Raw genomic sequence first — 13,103 nt, forward strand, 5'->3', positions numbered from 1 at the left:
CGGCTGGCCGCGCGGTGCGCTCCTTCCTTGCAGCCTGGGCGCAGAGGCTTGTTCAGGCACACCCCCACGTCCCTTCGGCGCCGCTGCCTCTGCTCCACTGGCCTCCGCTCCGCCCAGCCCTCCGCCACACGCCGGTAGCGACATGGCACACGCGGCGGTACGCTGCCCCAGCGCGCGGGGCTCCGGCGACGGAGAGATGGGCAAGCCCAGGAAAGTGGCGCTCATCACTGGCATCACGGGCCAGGTGAGTGCCGAGGCGGGGGTTCGAGCCGGGCCTGCTGCCGCTGGGGCACGTGTGCGCCCTGTGCTCGGGGCTGCCTGCGTTTCCAGGAACAGCCTTCTGGGCATCCCGGAAGGTTTCCGATGTGGCTTGTCGTGGGGGTCGGTGACAAGATGTGTCTTGTGGGGAGTGTGCTGAATGCATGGAATGCTTCTAGGCTTCCCTTGGGGCATGGGAGCTTGTATTCTACGTGGGATGTGGTCCTCACACCTGAGCAAGACTACCCTCTCTCACCTGTCCAGCCGGCGACTGCAGTGCTTGTTTCTCCAAGCCCTCTAGGGTGCACTTCCAAGTTAGTTCTTTGCAGATCCCAGTGCAGGGGGAGGGAGAAGGACTGGTTTTGTGTGTGTGTGTGTGTGTGTGTGTGTGTGTGTGTGTGGTCAACTTGACTGTATTTCCGTGTAAGGGCCAAGGCCGCTTACCTGCTAATGCTTGGGAAGCAGGGGAGTTCTTGCTGTTTTGGTTTCCTCTCACCAGATTTCCAGACAGAAAAAACAAATTAAAAGACAGTGCCGAGGAGTCATAGACCAGGAAATACTTTTCGTTTAAAAAGCACACCTCACAAAAACTTTTTAAACACACCAAATCCCGAGATTCATGTTAATACATTTGAAATGTATCTGACAGGCTGGTCCAAAGTTAGGCTAGGGTTTTATTTTCAAACAAAAGGAGTTCCTTAAGTGATGTAATCATGAGGAGCTGTCCTGCGTGTTGGAACCCCATGTGCAGACTGAGCATGGCTGTTTCCTGACAGGCCTCTCTTAGAGACATTGCAACAGGTAGGACCTCACCACTGCAACTAGCTGTGCTGCTTTAGATTCATTGGTGATGGAATGCTTTTACTCATTATTTTTGTAGACCAAGTGTTATATGTGTGCCCCTGGAGATCCCTTGGTAGTGGCCAACATTACTCTGTAATGGAGATGATAATAATAGCTAATAAATGTTGTGCTTATTATATTATGGATCGTCACTTGACTGATATTAACTCATTTAGTTTTTACAAGTACTTTTTGAAGGGATACTTTTTTTTTTTTTTTTCTTAATACCTCCACTTTACCTATGAGGAAAGTTAGGCATGGGAGTTTGATTTGCCTGAAGTCAGACAAATAGAAGTGTCTAGTTGGGATTCAAACTCTGCTCTCAAAGCACTCTAGCATTAGAAGAGAAATTGGCATTGGCCAGATGTAGAGTCCAAGAATGCTAGACAGTTTTAACTACTGGATAGCTAATTAGTTTCTGGTTATTCATCTTTGTTTAAGGTGATTACAATAGACAACTGTTTGAAAACTGGTGGAAGAGGTTGGCAGGACAGGGATTTGAGATTGAGGAAGTAAACCATTAAATTTAGGCAAGGGCCTATATGCTTTCAGGTCACGGCCTACATACTTTTTTTTTCTAATGCTGAGGACTCTTCTGTAGATGGTTGCCCTTTTTCCAATTTCTTAGACTGGATCTGAAGCTCAAACATTTACTAAGCTTATATGAACTCTTGAAGATAGAGATTTTTTTTTAGTATCATTAAGAAATTAGTTAAGCTGTTAATGTAGCTCTGTTGGTATGACTTATACTGATTTAAGTGACCGGACTATCAGTTGGTGCAGGTTAGAAATGGAACCCTGTTTAGAGCTTTGAACACAGTCATCTGGTTGGTACTGAGTGGCAAGGGAGGGCAGAAGTGGCCCCCATTGTAGTTTGTCCAATAGGCTGCTACAGGGGAGTCTTCCTTGAGCACATGTTCAGCGTGCTACACCCTAACCAGACATTTTTGGCTCACCACTTCATTTCCAACTTTAAACTCCTTGAGTTTCAGCCTCCTTTTACCTTTAGCACCAATATTTTCCTCTTTCCTCTCACATTTACCCTCCTCATTGTCCCTTTCCATGTTGGGTTCTTGTGTTGGCTTCTATACCCCTGGCACAGTGTTGAACTCTGTAGCTGCACATAAATCCTTGCTAATGGAATTTACTGCTCTGCTATGCTTTGCGTTTATCTTCTAGGACAGTGACTCCTAACCTGGGTATCAAGGATCTCCAGAGGACTGTGAAGTTAATGCAAGAGGTCTGAAAATCCATACATTATTGTCCATTTTTAAAATAATATTTGGTGAGAGCTTACTGAGCTACTCATTCTGCTAAACATTTTATATATCCCTACCTTAGAGGCAGGTACAATTTTTTTTCCCAATTTATACCTGGGTAAGTAAGGTGAAGTATGTTCCCTGGGACTGCACACCCAATGAGTGTCAGAGCTGAGATTTGAACTAGGGAGTTGCTTAGAGTAATTTTGTTGATGCTGCTTCTGTGGTAACCTACATACATTAAAATACAGCTTTGTGTGTGTGTATGTGTATGTGTGAGAGAGAGAGAGAGAGATTGTTTTACTCTAGGAAGAGGTTGCAGATTCAAGAAGGTGAGGTATTCACCACTGCCCTCATGGTATTCATGGTGGTTGTGCTATGATGGGCTCTTAAATGGGTTATCCCAAATTCCCACTTGAGAATGAGTGCAGATAGCCATGGTGCCCTGTCTGCTATGCATCTCTAGTATTTACTGTCAGGCTTCATATACTAGCTTTGTCTCTCCTGTCTATTCTTGATACAGTAATTGTGAATCATTTTCTGAAGTTTTTATCTTATTAAATCACCTTACAGAAAACCAGGCTCAGGTTTGGCTTTGCTGCCTCTGGGCCCTCTAGCAGCCATCCCTAGAGCTCACCTTCACTGTCTTAATGTGGTTGTGGTTCTTTACTACAGATATGGAACTGTTTTTGCTTTTCTTTGGATACTATCTCTTTGTACCCCATCGGAGTCATTTTGTGGCTGAATGCCCTCACAGGTCTTACTCCTTTCCACTCAACTAAAGGCTTTTGTGTACTCCGACTAACCCTGCCAAATGCAGTCATTCCAGGAACTTTCTTTGTATTTACACATATGCAATCTCTTTTGGCTGTATAGGTAATTAGCATATCTTAGTTCTTTGGTTCATAAACTGCTTTAAGATAGAAACCTCTCAGCATATTATTGCCCCATAGTTTTGCTTAGTGGGCTTTCAAAAATGTTGACTTTTCTTATTAACAACACAGCTTTACTCTGTTTCTGCAGAGTACAGGCTTGTTTTAATGCTGGTGGGAATATAATGATATGTAAGATGTACTCATTGCCCACTAGGATCTTATAGTCTTTGAGGAACTTAAGACTATGCACATGAAAACAGTGTTGTTCAAGTGTGGTAGTGAAGTGGTGAACTTGTATCGTACAAGTAGTGAAGTAGTATTGTAAAAGTATGTTGGGGCCAACGGTTTATGCAACCTCAGAACTCTGGGAGAAGTCATTGAATGCTAGAAATAGCAAGGACTGTCTTGGGTTGAACAGCATGCAGAGGAGTGAAGGAAGGGGGACAGTTTTGTGGACAGTGAGGACACTGTAATAATGAGGGAATTTAATTTATTAAATTATTTATACCTCTTGCTCATTTCCAAAAAGTTTCTGAAGTGGCATCAATAAAAAACACATAGTTGGACCATCATAAAAAGAATGAAAAAAAAAAAAAAAACCCAACAAAAAACAACCAATAACTCCAAACCAAAAAAATAGGAGTCTGCAGTGAAAGCAATAGAAAAGGTGGAGGTGTGTACCAAAACCCAAAGCTAAGGATAGCTGCTGTCAAGGTTGACATAAAATTCAGCTTTGACTTTTCTGCGAGTCAAGGCAAAGTGGATAGGTGAGTCAACATTTTATTAGTACTACACTCGTAGAGAAATAACTTTAAACAACAGAACAACATAATGCACCATATGCTTCATAGTAGTTTTTTAAAGAAGACAGTCATCTCCCTAGGATACTTTTATTATTCCCTAATGGATGGCAAAAGCACACTTTTTGGTAGATAGAGACTTAGATAACTGAATGGTTAGTGTTTGTGGATTTTTTCCTCTGTTAAACAGATATTTTTCTAATATATGTTATTTCAAGCTGGTCTTGGCCAAGAGAGCAGGCAGGTTGTAACTGTAGATTACTTTGTCAGGGGTGTTGATTGTAAGGTTAATATTGCTGTTTTAAAAGTGGAAGTATTTGACGTGGTGAGGTCCTTCTTACCTGTAAGTTGGCCTAGATTTTCCTTCAAGAGGTTTAGATCTGGCCAGACATTTAAGCAAGTACCAGTTCGATGCTCCAGATTTCTGCATCATAACACATGGAAGACAAAGCATGTATCTTTAAATAGTTAGAGTCAAGAAGAGTTAACTTGTCAGTGGTTGGAAGACAGCAGACTTTTGGTAAGTTTTCCAAAGATGAAAGAGATGAATACTTTGAGTTATCAAGGTCAGATTCTTTAAGCCATATTATTTTGTTTCAGAATTTCGTTTTTATGGCCTTATTTTTAACTTTCACTACTTTTATTAGTTTTTGGTCTTTAAAGAAAACATGTAAAATGGATGACCTAATTTCCTAGGCTCAGGTGGCTCTTGCAGGCTTCATATTCTTCATTTAAGAGTTAATTTAGCATATTAGAAAATGGTAATTGAGAATTGGCAGGCAGTACCATTCTTCCCACAGTTTTCCTTAACCCCTTTTAAATAATGCTTCAATTGAACTATAGTAGATGACTGGGACATTACCTCTTTTGGTTTTACTTTCTAATCCATATTCAGTTTCCCACTAATTTCTCCATTCCAATATAGTATCATCACTTATGTAGATGGAGATTTAGTGAAATGAGATGTAGTCTAATAAAACTAGGCCATTTGATTGGGAATGGCTACATGGAATCCTGGAGCCAAGGCTTTTTCCAGTTAAAGGGAGAAGCCCGTGGTTGGTTAGTGATGTCTGCCTGGGAAAGGGCGTGATGGCACATGTGTTATGTCTTTGCAGAATTGTGACTCCATGAGGATAGGAAAAAAGTGTCTTAATCATTTATCCCCTATGTCTAGTATAACTGGTACAGGTTAGGTACTCAAAATGTTTGATGAGTAAATTAATCTTCAGTTACTGATATTTATTGTCTTACAGAAGACTTGTCTGAAAATTGCAGATGACTGTAGAAATGAGAATAAAATGTTATGATGTGTTCCTTTTTGGTTAGGTAGAAGTAGCACATTTTCAGCAGGGTTGGGAAGAATTGGATAGTATATACTTGACAGACAAATTGCGGTTTAAGAGATGAAATGATTTCTTATAACTTAAGATTTAAAGGACATGGGGTATATTCATTTCCGGGAAAAAAGGTAGCATGTCCAGTTTTGTGAGATAGATTTCCTACTGCTTTTGTATTTATAATTACCACTAAATTTGAAACATATTCCTTTGGCATACATATTGGGTTTTTTTTTAAATTTTTTTTAAAGATTTTATTTATTTATGTGACAGAGACAGCCAGGAAGAGAGGGAACACAAGCAGGGGGAGTGGGAGAGGAAGAAGCAGGCTCCCAGCGGAGGAGCCCGATGTGAGACTCGATCCCGGAACGCTGGGATCACGCCCTGAGCCGTAGGCGGATGCTTAACGACTCCGCTACCCAGGCGCCCCCATGTTGGGGTTTTTGAACTGGAGCTAAATTACCATTATTATGTAGAGGAAGAAAGAAGACTGAGAAAGTGTGATTTCCCTAGGTCACACAGCAAATTAATGGTAGTGTTAGGATTAGAACCCCAGACTCTTCTCTTTCTATCGTTGTCTTAGGACTCGTTAACACTGTCTTCCCTTAAGAAAGAGAGACTGCTTTAACTCAGGAAAATTGGAGTAAAAACTACATGTAGTAATAAAATGTATGTTGTAGTGTTCTAGAAAGTTGAATAATAAATGTACATCTGAGTAAGTAATCAAATCTGTTTCAATATGTAAGGTAAAAGTAACTTTGTGTAACATTTAACATCTTATTTTAACAAAATATTTGCACTCTGCAAAGATTGAGAGGCTTAGGGTAATTAAATAGGAATCTTTAGTATTGGATCTGTAAAGGAAAATTAACAAGATTATAGGGACTAAGAAAGAGGTTAACTTTAGACAATGTAGTCTTTCAATTTTTTTATATGAGTGTAATTAACACACAATGTTATATTAGTTTCAGATGTACAACATAGTGATTAAACTTCTCTACTTAATGCTGTGTTCACCTTAAGTGTAGCTACTGTCTGTCACCACACAACACTATTACAATACCTTTGACTATATTCTCCCTGTCGTACCTTTTATTCCTGGGACTTACTCATTTCATAACTGGAAGCGTGTATCTCCCACTCTCCTTCAATCATTTTGCCTATCCTCCCACCTCCTTCCCTCTAGCAACCATCCTTTAGTTCCCTATATTTATAGGTCTCATTCTGCTTTTTGTTTGTTTATTCATTTGTTCTGTTTTTCAGATTCCACATATGAGTGAAGTCATGTGGAATTTGTCTTTCTCTGACTTATTTCACTTAGCATATATTCTCTAGGTCCATTCACGTTGTCGCAAATGGTAAGCTCTCATCCTTTTTAATAGCTGCATAATATTCCTGTATGTATTTGTGTGTGTGTGTACACTACATTTCCTTATGTATTTGTCTATTTACGGATACTACGTTGCTTCCATATCTTGGCTATTGTAAATAATGATGCAGTAAACATAGAAGTCCATATGTTTTTTCAAATTAGTGTCTTTGTTTTCTTTGGCTAAGTACCCAGTAGTGGAATTTTTGGATCATATGGTATTTCTATTTTGAAGAACCTCCACACTGTTTTCACAGTGGCTGTACCAATTTACATTTGCACCAATAGTGCATAAGTGTTTTTTTTTCTCCACATCCTTGCCAACGCTTGCTATTTCTTGTCTTTTTGATTTTAGGCATTCTCACAGGTATGAGTTGATATCTCATTGTGGTTTTGATATGCATTTCCCTGATGATGAGTGACGTTGAGCATCTTTTCATGTCAGACAACACAGTCTTTAGAGACCTTAGATGTTCACTGTTCATTCAGGTATGCATGCTGTCCTGAGCTGGTAGTTTGCCTGCAGTGCCCCCAGACTTATTGAGTGCTACCTTATCTGCTCACGACATTGGAAGACCCAGTGCTGTACGCCCCCATGTTTGGCTTCAGGACCCCAAGGCTGAAATTGAGAGTGACTTTTGTTAGTTACTGACTTGATTTCTAGATGAACTGAAAATACTCTTAATTGTTCTTATGATCCTGAATGGCTCTTTGAGGTATAGAGTTCTTAACTTGCCCGTCCTTTGAAGCAGCCTCTCCTGAATTTTTTTTTTTTTTAAGATTTTATTTATTTATTTGACAGAGAGAGAGACAGCCAGCGAGAGAGGGAACACAAGCAGGGGGAGTGGGAGAGGAAGAAGCAGGCCCCCAGTGGAGAAGCCTGATGTGGGGCTCGAACCCAGAACGCCAGGATCGCGCCCTGAGCCGAAGGCAGACGCCCAACGACTGAGCCACTCAGGCGCCCCCTCTCCTGAATTTTTGTTGAAAAGTTACTACTAAACGAGAATTATTTGGCTACGAATCAGATTTAAGGAGTGAGGCAAAATGTTTGCCTTCTGAATACTTAGTAGATAATTATTTGGGGTGAGGGTACAGAAAAAATTACTGACATTGATAGAATGATTGTGCCATGCAGTGTACGAAGCACTTTCTACAAATTATCTCATTTAGGGGCTCCTGAGTGGTGCAGTTGGTTAAATGTCTGACTCCTGGTTTTGGCTCAGGTGGTGATCTCAGGGTCACAGGATCCAGCCCCTCATCGGGCTCTGTGCTCAGCGTGAGTCTGCTTACGTTTCTCTCTCCCTCTCGCTCTGCCCCTCCCCACTTCTAAAATAAATAAATACATCTTTAAAAAAAATTATCTCATTTCATTCCAGGTGGTACAAATTTTTACTGTCCACCTTATATCAAACAAGGAAACTGAGACTTGGAGAATTTCATACTTGCCTAAGAATCCTTAACGGAGTAGTTTTTTTCTCAGGACCTTCTCTCTTGTCTCGTCAGACTAGCTCACTTGGGCAGTTTGTCAACAAACTGCAGAAGTTCACAGCTCTCAAGATGTTGTTTTTAAAGGCTGTTACATATTTTGACTGGTACCTTACCATGCCTATTAGGTCATGTTAACATTATTAATGTGTGTGTCTTAATAGAAGTCTGGAATGGGGTAGGGAATGGAGGTGGAGCACTATGTTCTCTGAGGCTTTTGAAAGCTTCTGGTGGCTCTTTTCCCAATTGTTTTTTTCAGTTCTCTAAGGGATTTTTTAGTAAGAGATGAAAACGGTTAGAGCAAAATGCTTCTCCCTGCCAATAAACCTCCTTCTTCCAGTGGACGACCAAGAGCCAGTAGCCAATTAATAGGATCCTTAGAAGTGGATAGGTCCCTGGGCTTGCAACTTGGGTGATGGGGTGTCTGGATGAAAATTGTGCCTGGAGAGCTTGCCCATAAGCTCTGATGAGCACATGGATGGTCCAAGTTTTCAGTGGTGGAGAGAGGCAGGTGAGAGGCTGAGTTGCTTTCTTGTATGGCTGCTACAACTTGTTACCTCCTTCTACCTGCAACCTGAGAGTTACAGCTCCCGGTTTGCTTGTTGTGCCCTTGAATACATTTTTTTTTTTCTTTCTCTAATGTTACTTTTCCTTTCTGTATGGTCGGGTTTGTCCTCGCTGTCAAGGACCAATTAAATTTTCTTTAGGAGACTCAGAAGTCCTCTAGATTCTTGTACCCTGTTATGAACAAGGAAGCCAGGTCTAAGCCTAAAAATGTTTTGTCCTGCAAAATGATCTTAGCAAATACTTTTGACTCGACTTTTCTTCTGGTAGGTTAGTTTAATCTGAATAGATGTTTCCCTGACTTGAGAGTAGCCTCCCCTCTTCTCTCTTCCAGTAGCGTTGTATTTGGGCTACTAGCAATTCTCTATTTCATATCTCTTTTAAATTTTCAGGTAGCAATTTTTTTCATGCTTAATTTATCTTTTCTCCTGGAGGCAATTATATTTTGGTGTGAGTCATCCTCTACTTAGTAATAGAAGTACTAGTAATCATAAGTAATGCATTTAAGAAATGTTTGAGTGCCAGTTATGTGTCAGGCACTGGGGATACAACAGTGAACCAAATGGCAAAAACGACCATTCTTATAACATTAATGTTCTGGTGACATCGTGTTCTGGTAACATTGTAACATCAATGTTCTAGATGGTGACGATGGTGATGATAATTATAGTAATTATAATAATTAACACGTGTTGAGCATTTACTTTGTGCTGGGCACTGTTCAAATGGCTTATATTTATTACTGAGGCGGAAGAGCCTCCTGTGATGCAGTTTTCTTATTATCCTCAAGGAATACGGGGGTTAACTATATTGTTGTCCAAAGGTCACTCCAGTCATTGTTCGCAAAGTCAGATCTGAAATATAAATCCCATTAATTTTATTTTCTATGCAGCTTGTAATTAGTATCAACGAATAAGTTCTAAGGAGAGATAAATAAATTGTTTATCGAGTTTCAACAACAAAGCATATTCAAGAGTTTTTTGCAGTTGTGGAGAGGTGTATTATAGTAGTAAAATAAGCCTGTACTGATCACTACATTAGATGCATCTCATTTTATTTTATTAGCTGTGTCATTGGGTCATATTTTTAATTAGTTCTTTGGAGAGCCTATATTGATGACTAGTCTTGCAAACTCCCTGAAGGCTGGAGCTCTGTGTTGGAACAAGTGGAGGAGAATGAGTTAAATTTTTAGCCCAACTTAGGTTTGAATTACTGATTAGTTACTTACGAGCTGCTTGATTTTGGGCAAGTTATTTACCTTTGCTGTCAGGTTGGAAGAGTAATTCTACCAAATAGAAAATAATTCCTGGCACATAATAGGGATCTTTGCCCCATTGCTAGAATGGACCTTCTCTTCAGTGTCAAGAAGATAAGAAAAGATTACTTGAATTCTAGGAAAGAAAGTTCAATGAGGAGGGTATTAATATATAGCCTTGTGTTTTACACGGGGAGTCTATTAGCCAGGGGCAGAAAGTTCCATAGTGTTTGGAACCAACCACAAGGCTATAAAGTACTGGGAGGCCAACAGATTTGACATCAGTAAGTCTTACAGACTGATAGTGTAAGCAGATCTGGGAGCCAGGTTTATCTTCCTGTGTAAGAGGATTGTGGGCAGTGGACTGCATTTGAATCTTCCTTATTGTGATTGGGATCCTGGTAGGAAAGGTTTGGCAAAATTGAAATGAGAAAGATGTCTTGAGTACCGTCCTACTTTGTCAAAGACTCTTATGTTTTGAAAAGGTTTTTATGCCTTTACATTACATGTAACTAATTGATTAACTGAGGAAAGAGCATGGAACTGACAATTGGAGGCTAGGTTTTAACATGAGTTAATTTTACAGCCTTAATTTTTTCTGTTTCTTAATCCTTATTGTGAGGGATTACTTGGTCATTTCTTAAGTCAGTTCAGAGTGTAAAGTGCTATGACTTTAGGATCGAACACTAAGTTACAGTTGATTATGTGTAAAGAAAATCTTATTTTTAAGCAGTTCAAAGATAAGGCCAGTAGAATTTTTTAAAAAGCAAAATGAACTATTAACCTCAGTGAATTTATAATTAAGTGTGTAAACTAAGAAGAAATTCATATATTAGTTATATTTTGTCAGAATTTGTAAGGTTAAAGTGAAAAATCTGAGCTGTCTTTCCTTCTAGGTAATATGAAATGAAGTGGTTTTTTGATGAGGAGGGATTTTTAAATTCCCATTATTTATTATCTATATTTTGAGCTTAGGGTTTAATAGTTGAGGTTTTATTCATCCAGTAGATACTTGCTGAGATTTCTTCTGTGTTGAGGTAGGTGTTGGAGATATAGGCACCAGGAACATGGACATGATTTTGTCTTCAAGAGCTGATAGTCTGGTGAGCAACAAGCAATTTTACAGCATTTTAAGTGGTATGTTAGTAATAAATAAGTCACAGAATCACAAGAAGATCTTTCCTTAAAAATGCTCTGGAGTATCATTAATTTAGTAGATTTATTGAGCATCGATTACCTTGCAAGTTTCAGGTTATAAATGCTGTTGTATTAACAGGGTTAGTTGTGAGGCATTCTTGTACAAAGTAGAGCTACTTAAGGACCACCTATACCTTTTTCTTCTTTTTGACATAGAACTCTTTTGTATAGTCTTGTATTCAGTGAAGGATGGTTAAAGATGTTGCTATTTTCATGCTCATTTTTTTATCTTAGAAGCTGTATTTCCAGCTTTTAACAAAAGCAGAGGTGCTTGGATTTAATGAAATAGAGTGGTGGGGAGACAGGGACACTGTGATGTGACAGAAAGAGCTCAGCCTTGGGTAAGTCTGAAACTTGGGCTCAAATCCTGCTTTAAAAAAAAGTACATTTAAAAAAAAAAGTACTTTTAGAAATGTCTGCCATTTACTGGCTGAGTGTCCGTAAGTGAGTTACTTAATAAACTTGAACCTTAGTTTCCTCTTTAAAATACAATTAATTATACTCACATTACAAATTGATATGTGGATTACATATTATGATTATAATAATACCTCACACAATGCCCAACACACACTTTCTGAAATGATAGTGCTTACTATTTATTATGTATAATAAATAATTCATTATTTATAATCATTATGGGTAATAAGTCCTCAAGATCAGGAGGTGTGAAAGGATAGAGAAGTGTTTTGAGAATGAATTTGGTGTAGGTAATACAGAATGAATTTGAGTAGCAAAACAATGGAGGCAGGAAGGCCTGCTAGGAGCCTCTTTAGTTATGAAGATACAGATGCAAACAGTATCAGTTGTGAAGAAAGGGAATCGGAGAACAGGACTTTGTGATCAGTTAGGTATAGCGAATGTAGTGACAAGGGCAGGAGTTAGAGATCTCAAGGCTATTTTAATTTTGGAGACTGGCTGGATGGAATTACCGTGGCCAGAAATGCAGCCACTGGGAAAGAAAGCCAGTTTTCTGGGGAAGATAGTGAATTCAGTTTTCTTCTTTTTGAATCTGAGGTGAGAGCATGACATTAGAGTTCAAATAACCTGTAAGCTATTTAAAATATAAGCTTGGGATGCAGGTGAGAGATCATGGCCACATAGTCTCTTACAACAACCTGGAAAGCAGCTGTAGAGTGGGAAAGCCCTAGGTGTGTCCATGCTCCTCTGTGGTGGTCGTCACCAGTCCTCTTGCTCATCCCCCAGAATTTTCTGTGGCTCCCACTTATCTGGTATCAAAACTAACATGTTTCCTTTTAGTTTCATGATTGCAGTTAACTGGGTTATCCCAGTATACTTCAGCTCTCCCTCCCGCTTTATTTATCTTACTATTTAAATTTTCATAATATCATGTTCTTATGCAAGATTCCTCCAGCTTTCAGCTTGTTGTCCCTTTCTTCTTTCCATAAAGAATTTTGGGAATCCCACACTTCCAGATAAATTGGAAACAAGGTGCTCAGTTCTATTAACTATTTCCATAGGAGCTTAGTACATGGGGAGTGACTGAGTGAAGCATACTTGGAAGATAATTATCTGGTATAGAAAGCCAATTATCGGTAATGTTCTTGGCAGTGGGGCATCAGTGTGCCAAACTTAGCCTTTGGCAAGCCAGTAAGTGGTTTTCCTGCCAAATCTTGTGACTTAGCATAAGTAGTAACACAATTGTGTATAGAAATCCATTCATTGAAATGACTGCTTTTAGGATGTTGTTTTGGTGCTCAGTTACATAGAACTGTGTTACACAGAATTGAAGTTAGATGATTTTTATATGAAGAGATTTTGCTGAAGGGTGTGTTTGCCTTATCTTTTTCAGACTGTTCATGCTGTGCCTTTTAAAGAATTTCACTACATGTAAATTTTA

The 13,103-nt window shown here is 39.4% G+C and overlaps 1 protein-coding gene across 2 annotated transcripts in view; it reads left to right on the forward strand.

Moving 5' to 3' along the window:
• The first annotated feature begins 6 nt into the window (after positions 1–6).
• GMDS (GDP-mannose 4,6-dehydratase) overlaps positions 7–13,103 on the forward strand; it is a 605,111-nt gene continuing 592,014 nt past the window's right edge. For both annotated transcript variants that reach the window (XM_002922834.4, XM_034660419.1), the window contains exon 1: positions 7–244. In XM_002922834.4, coding sequence (XP_002922880.1) covers positions 143–244 — 102 coding nt within the window. In that variant the 5' untranslated portion in view covers positions 7–142. The remainder of the gene's footprint in view (positions 245–13,103) is intronic.

Source organism: Ailuropoda melanoleuca, chromosome 5 (genome assembly GCF_002007445.2).
Source record: "Ailuropoda melanoleuca isolate Jingjing chromosome 5, ASM200744v2, whole genome shotgun sequence".
Classification (NCBI taxonomy): domain Eukaryota; kingdom Metazoa; phylum Chordata; class Mammalia; order Carnivora; family Ursidae; genus Ailuropoda; species Ailuropoda melanoleuca.